Genomic DNA, 14,860 nt, shown 5'->3' with positions numbered 1-14,860 from the left:
GAACATCACGTGACTGGCTGAGCCACTCCCAATGTAACACCCAGAGTGATGAGCCAGGGGTATGACATCAGACGACCACTCGAGTTCATTTAGCATCTTTAATTTCAGTGAAATCCCAAAGCAGTTGAAAAATTGGGGAACAAGGAGGTAAAAGGAGAAGGAAGAAAGAACCTGTATTTATATAGCGCCCTTCAGGGCATCATAAAGTGCTTTATATTTTTGAGTGCAGTCACTGTTGTAATGTGGGAAACGCAGCCACCAATTTGCGCACAGCAAGCTCCCACACACAGCAATGTGATAATGACCAGATCATCTGTTTCAGTGATGTTGGGTAAGGGATAAATGTTGGTCACGACTCCCCCTGCTCTTCTTCCACGAGTGGCCGTGGGACGTTGTACATTCACCTGAGAGGGCAGATGGGCGTCACGGTTTGATGTTTCATGCGCAAGACGGCACTTCCGACAGTGCAGCGCTCCCTCAGTACTGCCCCTCCGACAGTGCGGCGCTCCCTCAGTACTGCCCCTCCGACAGTGCGGCACTCCCTCAGTACTGCCCCTCCGACAGTGAGGCGCTCCCTCAGTACTGCCCCTCCGACAGTGCGGCGCTCCCTCAGTACTGCCCCTCCGACAGTGCGGCGCTCCCTCAGTACTGCCCCTCCGACAGTGCGGCGCTCCCTCAGTAATGCCCCTCCGACAGTGCGGCGCTCCCTCAGTACTGCCCCTCCGACAGTGCGGCGCTCCCTCAGTACTGCCCCTCCGACAGTGCAGCGTTCCCTCAGTACTGACACTGGGAGTGTCGGCCTGGATTATCGGTCTCGAGTCTCTGGAGTGGGGCTGGAAAAGGAGCGCTGGCTGAAAGATTGGCCAAAGTGGTCCGGGCTTTTGAAGTTAGAGAGTTGGAGTGGTTTTTGGAGGAAGGTCGAGCGTGTTGGGCGGAGTCTCCTGAAGGCCACCAATGGCGGACGACACACGGCCAGACACAGGGGCCTGAAGTGTGCGGAGGCTGGAGAAGAGTGTGGGGGTAGAGTGGGCTGAGAGCATGGAGGGATTTGAAGATCATAAATTGAACCAGTTACAAAAGGAAAAACTATCAGTATGTACAATTCACCGGCCCCGGCTCAACATCTCTCCTGACACAAGGCGTCTCCTGCGGAAGCTTCCTTCTTAAGTACCGCTTATCCCGTTAATCCATCGGTTTCTCCCATGATGCCGTGCAGCCTCTTCCCATGTTGTCTGGTCTGGCAGGGCACCAGGCCCTTCTGTTGCCATAGCGACGACCTCAGCAGTCACGGCTGACCCCCCCCGCGTTGGCTCAGGTTGCCCGGGGAGCGGAGGTCGCGGGGTCAGTTTGGAAGGAGGCGGGGTGGGATAGGCTTCTTCACCTCCCACCCCCCACCCCCCCACCCGTGCGGACACCCCACCGGTTGGAGGGCCCTAGGCCTCGGGGCCCCCCCTGCTTTTCAGTTGCATTATGTACAGACTGACGTCCGCTGGTCCTGTCACACCACCGGCTGCCCCCGCAACCTCACGTCGTCGAACGGACACAAGTCGAGAACCTGAAACAAGAAGGTGGGCATGTCACGAGACAAAGGATCAGGGAGCAGGCCTCTTCTACCACCCATTGCCCATCTCGCTCCTCAACTCCATCTTGCCTGCCTCTGCACCCTAACTCTTGGTACAGATACATCCTATCCACAGATCCCTGAAGGTAGCAGGCCAGCTAGATAAGGTGGTCTTAAGGCATTTGGGGAGGGCGAACAAGACAAGGGAATACACACTAAATGGTAGGACACTGAGAAGTGTAGAGGAACGGAGGGACCTTGGAGTGCAGGTCCACACATCCCTGAAGGTAGCAGGGAGATAAAGTGGTTAAGAAGGCATACGGAATACTTGCCTTTATTAGCCGAGGCATAGAATACAAGAGCAGGGAGGTTATGCTTGAACTGTATAAAACACTGGTTAGGCCACAGCTGGAGTACTGCGTGCAGCTCTGGTCACCACATTACAGGAAGGATGTGATTGCTCTGGAGCGGGTACAGAGGAGATTTACGAGGATGTTGCCCGGACTGGAGAATTTTAGCGATGAGGAAAGATTGGATAGGCTGGGGTTGTTTTCTTTGGAACAGAGGAGGCTGAGGGGAGACCTGATTGAGGTGTATAAAATGATGAGGGGCCTGGATAGAGTGGATAGGACGGACCTGTTTCCCTTGGCAGAGGGGTCAACAACCAGGGGGCATAGATTTAAAGTAATTGCGGGGAGGTTTAGAGGAGATTTGAGGGGAAATGTCTTCACCCAGAGGGTGGTGGGGGTCTGGGGCGGAACTCACTGCCTGAAAGGGTGGTAGAGGCAGAAACCCTCACCACATTTAAAAAGTACTTGGATGTGCACTTGTAACCTACAGGGCTACGGACCGAGAGCGGGAAAGTGGGATTAGGCCGGGTAGCTCTTGGTCGGCCGGCGCGGACACGATGGGCCGAAATGGCCTCCTTCCGTGATGTAAATTTCTGTGATTCTGTGACACCATCACCCAACAAAAATTTAGCGATCTCAGTCTCGAAAGCTCCAATTGACCCCCAGCATACACATACACAGCCTTTTTGGGGGGGGGCGAGAGTTGCAGATTCCCAGCAGCCTTTGTGTGAAGAAGTGCTTCCTGACATCACCCCTGAACGGCCGGGCTGTGGTTTTAAGGTGACGCCCCCCTTGTTCTGGGCTCCGCCCCCACCCGAGGGAGTAGTTTCTCTCGGTCTACCCCATCGATTTCTTTTCAACACCTCGATTAGATCGCCCCTTAACCTTCTACACTCGAGGGAAAGCACGCCCAGTCTGTGCAACCTTCCCTCGGGATTTAACCCTTTACGTCCCGGTATCATTCTGGGGAATCTCCGTCACCCCCCCCCGCCCTCCGAGGGCAATATATCCTCCCTGAGGGGCGGGGCCCACAGCTGAACCCAGTCACCCGATGGGGCTCTGACCAGAGTTTTATATAAACTGTGGTATAACTCCCTCCCCGTTGTATTCCAGCCCCCTCGAGACAACGGCCAACATTCTGTTAGCCTTTTTAATGATTTTTTTTCTATCTGTTCACCAGGTTTTAGTGATTTGTGTACACGGACCCCTTAATCTCTCCGCTCCTCCACAGCTCCCTGTCCCAGTAAATATTCAGTCTCCCACATTCCTGTCGGGTCACAGAAATATCCGCTTCATTAAGTTTTAATGAAGATTGCATCATCGTTTTAATGTGAGCACCGCGCTGAGGTGGAGTGAGAGAGGGGAAGGGTGCGTGGAGAGGGAGAGGTTCAGAGGGAGGGAAAAACACAAGACAGAGAGCTGGAGAGAAGGCGTGAGGCAGAGAGAGAAGCAGATGCAGAGAGGAATCGGAAGGGAGAGAAACAGGGAGGTTGGGGAACAGAGGCCAACAGAAAGAGGGGGAAAGAGACAGAGAGATTGGGACCTAGGAAAAGAGCGGTCGAGAGATAGAGGGGGGTGCAGAGACAGATAGAGATAGAGAGATCCAGCGAGAGAGAGAGAGCAAGAAAGAGAGAGAGAGTGAGAGCAAGGGAGAGATAGAGAGAGCAAGATAGTGATCCAGAGAGAGACATAGAGATAGAGCAAGATCCAGAGAGAGAGTTAGATAGAGCGAGATAAAGGTCCAGAGACAGATAGAGAGATATCCAGAGACAGATCGAGATAGAGAGATCCAGCGAAAGATAGAGAGGGCAAGATAGAGCGAGGGAGTGGGAGCAAGAGAGAGATAGAGAGAGAGCGAGAGAGAGAGAGAGATGGAGCGAGATAGAGGTCCAGAGACAGATAGAGATCAAGAGAGATAGAGAGATATCCAGGTCCAGCAACAGAGAGAGAGAGAGCAAGATAGAGAGAGAGAGAGTGAGAGAAAGAGAGAGATAGAGAGGTGCAGAGAGAGATAGAGTGTGATCCAGAGAGATAGAGAGGTGCAGAAAGAGATAGAGAGGTGCAGAGAGAGAGAGAGTGAGAGAGATCTAGAAAGAGATAGAGAGCGCGTTAGACAAGGTCCAGTGAGAGATAAAGAGAGATTGGGAGAGCCAGAGAGAGAGAGTGAAAGAGATCGAGAAACTGAAGGCCCAGCATTTACTGCCCATCCCTAATTGCCCTGAGAAGGTGGCGGTGAGCCGCCTTTTGAACCAGTTTTAATACAAATTGAGTGTCTTGCTGGGCCCACTCCAGAGACTGGTGAAGAGTCGATCGCGTTGGTGTGGGACTGGAGTCACGTGTAGGCCCAGACCGGGTAAGGACGGCAGGTTGCCTTCCCAAAAGGTTGGGTTTTTCCGACAATCTGACAGCTTCACTTTTACTGAGACCGGCTTTTTATTCCCAGATTTTTAAAACTGAATTCAAATTCTCAAACTTGCCACGGCGGGATTCGAACTGACGGTCTCTGGAGTTTTAAATCCAGCTCTCTGGGGGCTACGAGTCCAATAATATACCCACTACACCACTGTAGTCAATCATTTCCAATGCTAGATTTCTACGTCCATATTTAAAATGGAAAATTCCCATGTAAACGTGTCACGTTGGAACCACAGCTAGCACCACCATTGGTGAGAGAGTGTAACTACAGCGTGACACGTTCACATGGCAGTTTTCCATTATCAATGTGGAAATAGGAGTTTCAGAACGGGGAAAATGCGAGCAGCTGTAAGACTTTGAATATATTACAGATGGATGTGGATTTATCCTTGATTTAAATATTTTTTTTTGTAAATTGGAGGCACGAGGCAGAGAGAGGACACTTGCCTGAGGTCCTTCTGATATTGGAACTGAATGGGAAGTGCGTGACAAAGGGGGGGAGGGGGCGTTTTTTTATGAAGTAAGACCCAGTCCTGGTTTGCGGAGACTCCCTCCCCACCCTTCCCCCTCCCCACACCCTCCCCTCTCTCCCCTTCTCTTCCCCCTCCCCCTCCCCGCCCTTCCCCCTCCCCACACCCTCCCCTCCCTCCCCCTCTCTTCCCCCTCCCCCTCCCACCTCTCTTCCCCTTCCCCCACACCCTCCCCTCCCTCCACATCTTCCCCCTCCCCGTCCCCGCCCTTCCCCCTCCCCACACCCTCCCCTCCCTCCCCCTCTCTTCCCCCTCCCCCTCCCACCTCTCTTCCCCTTCCCCCACATCCTCCCCTCCCTCCACCTCTTCCCCCTCCCCCTCCCCTCCCTCCACCCCTTCCCCCTCCCCCTCCCCGCCCTTCCCCCTCCCCACACCCTCCCCTCCCTCCCCCTCTCTTCCCCCTCCCCCTCCCACCTCTCTTCCCCCTCCCCCACACCCTCCCCACCCTCCACCTCCCTCTCTCTTCCCCACCCCCTCCCCTCCATGCCCCCTCCCCCACACCCTCCCCCTCCCTTCCTCCTCCCCACCCCCTCCATTCCCATTCCGCTCCCTCCCCTCCCTTCCTCCACTCCTCCCACCCCCTCCACTCCCCCTTCCTTCCCCCTCCATTTCCCTACCCCCTCCCCTCCCTTCCCCTCCCCCCCACACACCCCTTCCTTATCCCTCATTTCCCCCTCCCCTCCAGCCCCTCCCCCCCCCTCACTCCCCCCTCACCCCCCCCCCCCCGCCCCTCGCCAGGAAGAGGTCACCTACGTTCCAGTTGCTGCTGGCGAGGTCCAGGGCAGTCTCCTGCTCCAGGTTGGGCAGCTGTGGGTCAGCCCCGGCCTGGCACAGGGTGGCAGCGATGCCCGCGTCCAGCCGGCCCACCGCCAGGTGCAGGGGGGTGCAGCCGTTGTACATCACCGCGTCCACGTCTCCTCCGGCGCGGACCAGCCGCGCCACCAGGCCCACCGCGCCCAGCTCCACCGCCAGGTGCAGGGCTGTCCGCCCGCTCGTCGCCTCCTGGGGGCCAACAAGGGAAGGGCAAGGGATTAGGCGGGAGGCAGAGTTATCCCCTCCTCCCCCCGTAACCCTCAGATGTTAAAACAAAAAGAAAGACTTGCATTTATATAGCGCCTTTCACGGCCACCGGACGTCTCAAAGCGCTTTACAGCCAATGAGGTATACTTTTGGAGTGTAGTCACTGTTGTAATATGGGAAACGCGGCAGCCAATTTGCGCACAGCAAGCTCCCACACACAGCAATGTGATAATGACCGGATAATCTGTTTCAGTGATATTGATTGAGGGATAAATATTGGCCCCAGGACACCGGGGAGAACTCCCCTGCTCTTCTTCGAAATAGTGCCATGGGATCTTTTACATCCACCTGAGAGAGCAGACAGGGCCTCGGTTTAACATCTCATCCGAAAGACGGCACCTCCGACAGTGCGGCGCTCCCTCAGTACTGCCCCTCCGACAGTGCGGCACTCTCTCAGTACTGCCCCTCCGACAGTGTGGCACTCTCTCAGTACTGCCCCTCCGACAGTGTGGCACTCTCTCAGCACACTCAAACACACTGACACACTCACTCCCGGCACACTCACACTGGGTGTGATTTGTGAGTGGGGGTTGGGTGCGATTGGAGAGTGAGGTGTGTGATCGATCAGGGGTGTGTGATCGGTGAGGGAGGTGTGTGATCGATCAGGGGTGTGTGATCGGTGAGGGAGGTGTGTGATCGGTGAGGGAGGTGTGTGATCGGTGAGGGGTGTGTGATCGGTGAGGGAGGTGTGTGATCGGTGAGGGAGGTGTGTGATCGGTGAGGGAGGTGTGTGATCGGTGAGGGAGGTGTGTGATCGGTGAGGGGTGTGTGTGATCGGTGAGGGAGGTGTGTGATCGGTGAGGGGGTGTGTGATCGGTGAGGGGGGTGTGTGATCGGTGAGGGGGTGTGTGATCGGTGAGGTGTGTATGATCGGTGAGGGGTGTGTGATCGGTGAGGGGTGTGTGATCGGTGAGGGGGGTGTGTGATCGGTGAGGGGGTGTGTGATCGGTGTGTGTGATCGGTGAGGGGTGTGTGATCGGTGAGGGGTGTGTGTGATCGGTGAGGGGTGTGTGTGATCGGTGAGGGGTGTGTGTGATCGGTGAGGGGGTGTGTGATCGGTGAGGGGGTGTGTGATCGGTGAGGGGGTGTGTGATCGGTGAGGGGTGTATGATCAGTGAGGGGTGTGTGTGATTGGTGAGGGGTGTGTGTGATCGGTGAGGGGTGTGTGTGATCGGTGAGGGGTGTGTGTGATCGGTGAGGAGGTGTGTGATCGGTGAGGGGTGTGTGATCGGTGAGGGGTGTGTGTGATCGGTGAGGGGGTGTGTGATCGGTGAGGGGTGTGTGGATCGGTGAGGAGGTGTGTGATCGGTGAGGGCGTGTGTGATCGGTGAGGGGTGTGTGGATCGGTGAGGGGTGTGTGATCGGTGAGGAGGTATGTGATCGGTGAGGGGGTGTGTGATCGGTGAGGGGGTGTGTGTGATCGGTGAGGGGGTGTGTGATCGGTGAGGGGGTGTGTGATCGGTGAGGGGGTGTGTGATCGGTGAGGAGGTGTGTGATCGGTGAGGGGGTGTGTGATCGGTGAGGGGTGTGTGATCGGTGAGGGGGTGTGTGATCGGTGAGGGGGGTGTGTGATCGGTGAGGGAAGTGTGTGATCGGTGAGGGGTGTGTGGATCGGTGAGGAGGTGTGTGATCGGTGAGGGGGTGTGTGATCGGTGAGGGAGGTGTGTGATCGGTGAGGGGGTGTGTGATCGGTGAGGGAAGTGTGTGATCGGTGAGGGGTGTGTGGATCGGTGAGGAGGTGTGTGATCGGTGAGGGGGTGTGTGATCGGTGAGGGGTGTGTGTGATTGGTGAGGGGTGTGTGATCGGTGAGGGAGGTGTGTGATCGGTGAGGGAAGTGTGTGATCGGTGAGGGGTGTGTGGATCGGTGAGGGGGTGTGTGATCGGTGAGGGAGGTGTGTGATCGGTGAGGGAAGTGTGTGATCGGTGAGGGGGTGTGTGATCGGTGAGGGGGTGTGTGATCGGTGAGGGGTGTGTGATCGGTGAGGGGGTGTGTGATCGGTGAGGGGGGTGTGTGATCGGTGAGGGGTGTGTGGATCGGTGAGGAGGTGTGTGATCGGTGAGGGGGTGTGTGATCGGTGAGGGGTGTGTGTGATTGGTGAGGGGTGTGTGATCGGTGAGGGAGGTGTGTGATCGGTGAGGGAAGTGTGTGATCGGTGAGGGGTGTGTGGATCGGTGAGGGGGTGTGTGATCGGTGAGGGAGGTGTGTGATCGGTGAGGGAAGTGTGTGATCGGTGAGGGGGTGTGTGATCGGTGAGGGGGTGTGTGATCGGTGAGGGAAGTGTGTGATCGGTGAGGGGGTGTGTGGATCGGTGAGGGGTGTGTGTGATCGGTGAGGGAGGTGTGTGATCGGTGAGGGAAGTGTGTGATCGGTGAGGGGTGTGTGGATCGGTGAGGGAGGTGTGTGATTGGTGAGGGGGTGTGTGATCGGTGAGGGAAGTGTGTGATCGGTGAGGGGTGTGTGGATCGGTGAGGAGGTGTGTGATCGGTGAGGGGGTGTGTGATCGGTGAGGGGTGTGTGTGATTGGTGAGGGGTGTGTGTGTGATCGGTGAGGAGGTGTGTGATCGGTGAGGGGTGTGTGTGATCGGTGAGGGGGTGTGTGATCGGTGAGGGGGTGTGTGATCGGTGATGTGTGTGTGTGATCGGTGAGGGGTGTGTGATCGGTGAGGGGTGTGTGATCGGTGATGTGTGTGTGTGATCGGTGAGGGAGGTGTGTGATCGGTGAGGGGGTGTGTGATCGGTGATGTGCGTGTGTGATCGGTGAGGGGTGTGTGATCGGTGAGGGGTGTGTGATCGGTGAGGGGTGTGTGATCGGTGAGGGGGTGTGTGATCGGTGAGGGGTGTGTGATCAGTGAGGGGTGTGTGATCGGTGAGGGGTGTGTGATCGGTGAGCGGGTGTGTGATCGGTGAGTGGTGTGTGATCGGTGAGGGGTGTGTGATCGGTGAGGGGTGTGTGATCGGTGAGGGGTGTGTGATCGGTGAGCGGGTGTGTGATCGGTGAGTGGTGTGTGATCGGTGAGGGGTGTGTGATCGGTGAGGGGTGTGTGATCGGTGAGGGGTGTGTGATCGGTGAGGGGTGTGTGATCGGTGAGGGGTGTGTGATCGGTGAGGGGTGTGTGATCGGTGAGGGGTGTGTGATCGGTGAGCGGGTGTGTGATCGGTGAGTGGTGTGTGATCGGTGAGGGGTGTGTGATCGGTGAGGGGTGTGTGATCGGTGAGGGGTGTGTGATCGGTGAGGGGTGTGTGATCGGTGAGGGGTGTGTGATCGGTGAGGGGTGTGTGATCGGTGAGGGGTGTGTGATCGGTGAGGGGTGTGTGATCGGTGAGGGGTGTGTGATCGGTGAGCGGGTGTGTGATCGGTGAGGTGTGTGTGATCGGTGAGGGGGTGTGTGATCGGTGAGGGGTGTGTGTGATCGTTGAGGGGTGTGTGATCGGTGAGGGGTGTGTGATCGGTGAGGTGTGTGTGTGATCGGTGAGGGGGTGTGTGATCGGTGATGTGTGTGTGATCGATGAGGGGGTGTGTGATCGGTGAGGGGTGTGTGTGATCGTTGAGGGGTGTGTGATCGGTGAGGGGGTGTGTGAGCGGTGAGGGTGTGTGTGCTCGGTGAGGGGGTGTGTGATCGGTGAAGGGGTGTGTGTGATCGTTGAGGGGTGTGTGATCGGTGAGGGAGTGTGTGATCGGTGAGGGGGTGTGTGAGCGGTGAGGGTGTGTGTGCTCGGTGAGGGGGTGTGTGATCGGTGAAGGGGTGTGTGTGATCGTTGAGGGGTGTGTGATCGGTGAGGGGGTGTGTGATCGGTGAGGAGGTGTGTGATCGGTGAGGGGTGTGTGATCGGTGAGGGGGTGTATGATCGGTGAGGGGGTGTGTGTGATCGGTGAGGTGGGTGTGTGATCGGTGAGGGGGTGTGTGTGATCGGTGAGGGGGGTGTGTGATCGGTGAGGGGGTGTGTGATCGGTGAGGGGGTGTGTGTTCGGTGAGGGGGGTGTGTGATCGGTGAGGGGGGTGTGTGTGATCGGTGAGGGGGGTGTGTGATCGGTGAGTGGGGTGTGTGATCGGTGAGGAGGTGTGTGATCGGTGAGGTGGGTGTGTGATCGGTGAGGTGGGTGTGTGATCGGTGAGGGGGGTGTGTGATCGGTGAGGGGGGTGTGTGATCGGTGAGTGGGGTGTGTGATCGGTGAGGAGGTGTGTGATCGGTGAGGTGGGTGTGTGATCGGTGAGGTGGGTGTGTGATCGGTGAGGTGGGTGTGTGATCGGTGAGAGGTGTGTGATCGGTGAGGGGGGTGTGTGATCGGTGAGGGGGTGTGTGATCGGTGAGGGGGTATGTGATCGGTGTGGTGTGTGTGATCGGTGAGGGGTGTGTGATCGGTGAGGGGGGTGTGTGATCGGTGAGGGGGTGTGTGATCGGTGAGGGGGTGTGTGATCAATGAGGGGGTGTGTGATCGGTGAGGTGTGTGTGATCGGTGAGGGGTGTGTGATCGGTGAGGTGTGTGTGATCGGTGAGGGGGTGTGTGATCGGTGAGGGGGTGTGTGATCGGTGAGGTGTGTGTGATCGGTGAGGAGGTGTGTGATCGGTGAGGGGGTGTGTGATCAATGAGGGGGTGTGTGATCGGTGAGGTGTGTGTGATCGGTGAGGGGTGTGTGATCGGTGAGGTGTGTGTGATCGGTGAGGGGGTGTGTGATCGGTGAGGGGTGTGTGATCGGTGAGGGGGTGTGTGATCGGTGAGGGGTGTGTGATCGGTGAGGAGGTGTGTGATCGGTGAACGGTGTGTGATCGGTGAGGAGGTGTGTGATCGGTGAAGGGTGTGTGATCGGTGAGGGGTGTGTGATCGGTGAGGAGGTGTGTGATCGGTGAGGAGGTGTGTGATCGGTGAACGGTGTGTGATCGGTGAGGGGGTGTGTGTGATCGGTGAGGAGGTGTGTGTGATCGGTGAGGGGATGTGTGATCGGTGAGGGGGTGTGTGTGATCGGTGAGGGGATGTGTGATCGGTGAGGGGGTGTGTGTGATCGGTGAGGGGGTGTGTGATCGGTGAGGGGGAGTGTGATCGGTGAGGTGGGTGTGTGTGATCGGTGAGGGGGGTTTGTGATCGGTGAGGGGGGTGTGTGATCGGTGAGGGGGGTGTGTGATCGGTGAGGGGGGTGTGTGATCGGTGAGGGGGTGTGTGATCGGTGAGGTGGGTGTGTGTGATCGGTGAGGGGGTGTATGATCGGTGATGGGGGTGTGTGATCGGTGAGGGGGGTGTGTGATCGGTGAGGGGGGTGTGTGATCGGTGAGGGGGGTGTGTGATCGGTGAGGTGGGTGTGTGATCGGTGAGGGGGTGTGTGATCGGTGAGGGGGGTGTGTGATCGGTGAGGGGGGTGTGTGATCGGTGAGGGGGGTGTGTGATCGGTGAGTGGGTGTATGATCGGTGAGGGGGTGTATGATCGGTGAGGAGGTGTGTGATCGGTGAGGGGGTGTGTGATCGGTGAGGGGGTGTGTGATCGGTGAGGTGGGTGTGTGATCGGTGAGGAGGTGTGTGATCGGTGAGGAGGTGTGTGATCGGTGAGGTATGTGTGATCGGTGAGGGGGGTGTGTGATCGGTGAGGGGGTGTGTGATCGGTGAGGGGTGTGTGATCGGTGAGGGGGTGTGTGATCGGTGAGGGGTGTGTGATCGGTGAGGGGGTGTGTGATCGGTGAGGTGGGTGTGTGATCGGTGAGGAGGTGTGTGATCGGTGAGGAGGTGTGTGATCGGTGAGGTGGGTGTGTGATCGGTGAGGTGGGTGTGTGATCGGTGAGGTGGGTGTGTGATCGGTGAGGGGCTGTGTGATCGGTGAGGTGGGTGTGTGATCGGTGAGGGGGTGTGTGATCGGTGAGGGGGTGTGTGATCGGTGAGGGGGTGTATGATCGGTGAGGGGGTGTGTGATCGGTGAGGTGGGTGTGTGATCGGTGAGGGGGTGTGTGATCGGTGAGGGGGGTGTGTGATCGGTGAGGGGTGTGTGATCGGTGAGGGGGTGTGTGATCGGTGAGGGGGGTGTGTGATCGGTGAGGGGGTGTGTGATCGGTGAGGGGTGTGTGATCGGTGAGGGGGGTGTGTGATCGGTGAGGGGGTGTGTGATCGGTGAGGGGGTGTGTGATCGGTGTGTGTGATCGGTGAGGGGGTGTGTGAGCGGTGAGGGAGTGTGTGATCGGTGAGGGGGTGTGTGATCGGTGTGTGTGATCGGTGAGGGGGTGTGTGAGCGGTGAGGGGGTGTGTGATCGGTGAGGGGGGTGTGTGATCGGTGAGGGGGTGTGTGATCGGTGAGAGAGTGTGTGATCGGTGAGGAGGTATGTGATCGGTGAGGGGGTGTGTGATCGGTGAGGGGGGTGTGTGATCGGTGAGGGGGGTGTGTGATCGGTGAGGAGGTGTGTGATCGGTGAGGTGTGTGTGATCGGTGAGGGGGTGTGTGATCGGTGAGAGAGTGTGTGATCGGTGAGGAGGTGTGTGATCGGTGAGGGGGTGTGTGATCGGTGAGGGGGTGTGTGATCGGTGAGAGAGTGTGTGATCGGTGAGGAGGTATGTGATCGGTGAGGGGGTGTGTGATCGGTGAGGGGGGTGTGTGATCGGTGAGGGGGGTGTGTGATCGGTGAGGAGGTGTGTGATCGGTGAGGTGTGTGTGATCGGTGAGGGGGTGTGTGATCGGTGAGAGAGTGTGTGATCGGTGAGGAGGTGTGTGATCGGTGAGGGGGTGTGTGATCGGTGAGGTGTGTGTGATCGGTGAGGGGTGTGTGATCGGTGAGGTGTGTGTGATCGGTGAGGGGGTGTGTGATCGGTGAGGGGTGTGTGATCGGTGAGGTGTGTGTGATCGGTGAGGGGGTGTGTGATCGGTGAGGTGGGTGTGTGATCGGTGAGGCGGGTGTGTGATCGGTGAGGTGTGTGTGATCGGTGAGGGGGTGTGTGATCGGTGAGGTGGGTGTGTGATCGGTGAGGTGGGTGTGCAGCGTTTTGGTGCTTAGTCTCACCTGGGTGTTGACTCTCGCCCCTGAGGCCAGCAGGAGCTCCACCATTGCAACGTTGCGGCAGAGCACGGCCACGTGTAAACAGGTCATCCCTGCCCAAAGGAATCACAAAGACACAAGTCAGTCAGGAACCTGGACACAAGCGGGATCGCACTGTGCCACTCCGCACTGCGGCCAGGTGAGTGTGAGGAAGGCAGGGCCTGGTTTGGACCCTCCCGGGGCAAGCCTTCCCTCAGGGTCAGTCGCGTAAAGCTCTATACCAGCGTTAGCCAATCACAACCGCGGTCCAAGTATCGTTGCCCACCGTACGTGTGTGTTATAACGGAAAGACTTGCATTTAGATAGCGCCTTTCACAATCTCAGGACATCCCAAAGCGCTTTACAGCCAATGAAGTACTTTTGGAGTGTAGTCACTGTTGTAATGTGGGAAACGCAGCAGCCAATTTGCGCACAGCAAGCTCCCACACACAGCAATGTGATAATGACCGGATAATCTGTTTTAGTGATGTTGATTGAGGGATAAATATTGGCCCCAGGACACCGGGGAGAACTCCCCCTGCTCTTCGTCAAAATAGTGCCCTGGGATCTTTTACATCCACCTGAGAGAGCAGACAGGGCCTCGGTTTAACATCTCATCCGAAAGACGGCACCTCCGACAGTGTGGCACTCCCTCAATACTGCCCCTCCGACAGTGTGGCACTTTCTCAGTACTGCCCCTCCGACAGTTCAGTGCTCCCTCAGTACTGCCCCTCTGACAGCACGACACTCCCTCAGTACTGCCCCTCCAACAGTGCGGCGCTCCCTCAGTACTGCCCTTCCGACAGTGCGGTGCTCCCTCTGTACTGCCCCTCCGACAGTGCGGTGCTCCCTCAGTACTGCCCCTCCGACAGTGCGGCGCTCCCTCAGTACTGCCCCTCCGACAGTGCGGCACTCCCTCAATACTGCCCCTCCGACAGTGCGGCGCTCCCTCAGTACTGCCCCTCCGACAGTTCGGCGCTCCCTCAGTACTGCCCCTCCGACAGTTCGGTGCTCCCTCAGTACTGCCCCTCTGTCAGCACGACACTCCCTCAGTACTGCCCCTCCAACAGTGCGGTGCTCCCTCAGTACTGCCCCTCCGACAGTGCGGCGCTCCCTCAGTACTGCCCCTCCGACAGTCTCTGGGAGCGCTCCCTCAGTACTGCCCCTCCGACAGTGCGGCGCTCCCTCAGTACTGCCCCTCCGACAGTCTCTGGGAGCGCTCCCTCAGTACTGCCCCTCCGACAGTACAGCGCTCCCTCAGTACTGCCCCTCCGACAGTGCGGCGCTCCCTCAGTACTGCCCCTCCGACAGTGCGGCGCTCCCTCAGCACTGCCCCTCCGACAGTCTCTGGGAGCGCTCCCGGCCCAGCTCTTTAGCTCGGGAGTTTCCCCCCCCTAACGCCCCACGAGAGGGGTGTACAACGCCTCCCTGAGCGAAGCGCCCCCTGACTCAGGGCCCAGCTGCCCAAACTCACCCACTGAGGGGCAAACCGTTCCCGGGCGCTAACTTTACCGTCCCGAAGAAACCACAACCGCGAATCCTGCCCGATACGTTTGGCGGCGACGACGGTCGTGTTCACGGAACGCTGTACCCGTTCGCCCTCCCCCGTGGACGCAGTACCTTGCCAGTTGTATCGCTCGAGGCTGCGAGCCCGCGGGGCTGCGGGGGCGGTGGGCGCGTCCCACGCGAGCTGCGCCCGCTCCTTGTCCGTGACGGGGCGTGTCAGCGCCCGGGCGCACTCCTCCAGGCGGTACAGGGAGGCCAGGTGCAGCGCCGTGTTGCCGTTGCGGTCCTGCAGCGCCGTGTCCGATCCCGCCAGCACGAGCCGGCGCACGATGCCCGCCTGCCGCGTGTACATGGCCAGGTGCAGGGGCGTCTGAAATCCACAGGGAACAGTGCTCAGGCAGAAAGAAAGAATTTGCAATTTGGACACAG

General features: G+C 58.4%; 1 protein-coding gene across 1 annotated transcript in view; it reads right to left on the bottom strand.

Annotated features, from left to right (window-relative positions):
- Positions 1–1,424: 1,424 nt before the first annotated feature.
- Positions 1,425–14,860, bottom strand: part of LOC139239349 (NF-kappa-B inhibitor epsilon-like) — a 32,326-nt gene continuing 18,890 nt past the window's right edge. Inside the window, exons 3-6 of the mRNA XM_070868027.1 lie at positions 14,546–14,801; positions 12,911–12,999; positions 5,610–5,858; positions 1,425–1,555 (exon numbers count right to left, since the gene is read on the bottom strand). Coding sequence (XP_070724128.1) covers positions 1,499–1,555; positions 5,610–5,858; positions 12,911–12,999; positions 14,546–14,801 — 651 coding nt within the window. The 3' untranslated portion in view covers positions 1,425–1,498. The remainder of the gene's footprint in view (positions 1,556–5,609; positions 5,859–12,910; positions 13,000–14,545; positions 14,802–14,860) is intronic.

The sequence above is a fragment of the Pristiophorus japonicus genome, chromosome 27 (assembly GCF_044704955.1).
Source record: "Pristiophorus japonicus isolate sPriJap1 chromosome 27, sPriJap1.hap1, whole genome shotgun sequence".
Classification (NCBI taxonomy): domain Eukaryota; kingdom Metazoa; phylum Chordata; class Chondrichthyes; family Pristiophoridae; genus Pristiophorus; species Pristiophorus japonicus.
This window is presented reverse-complemented; position numbering and strand designations above follow the sequence as displayed.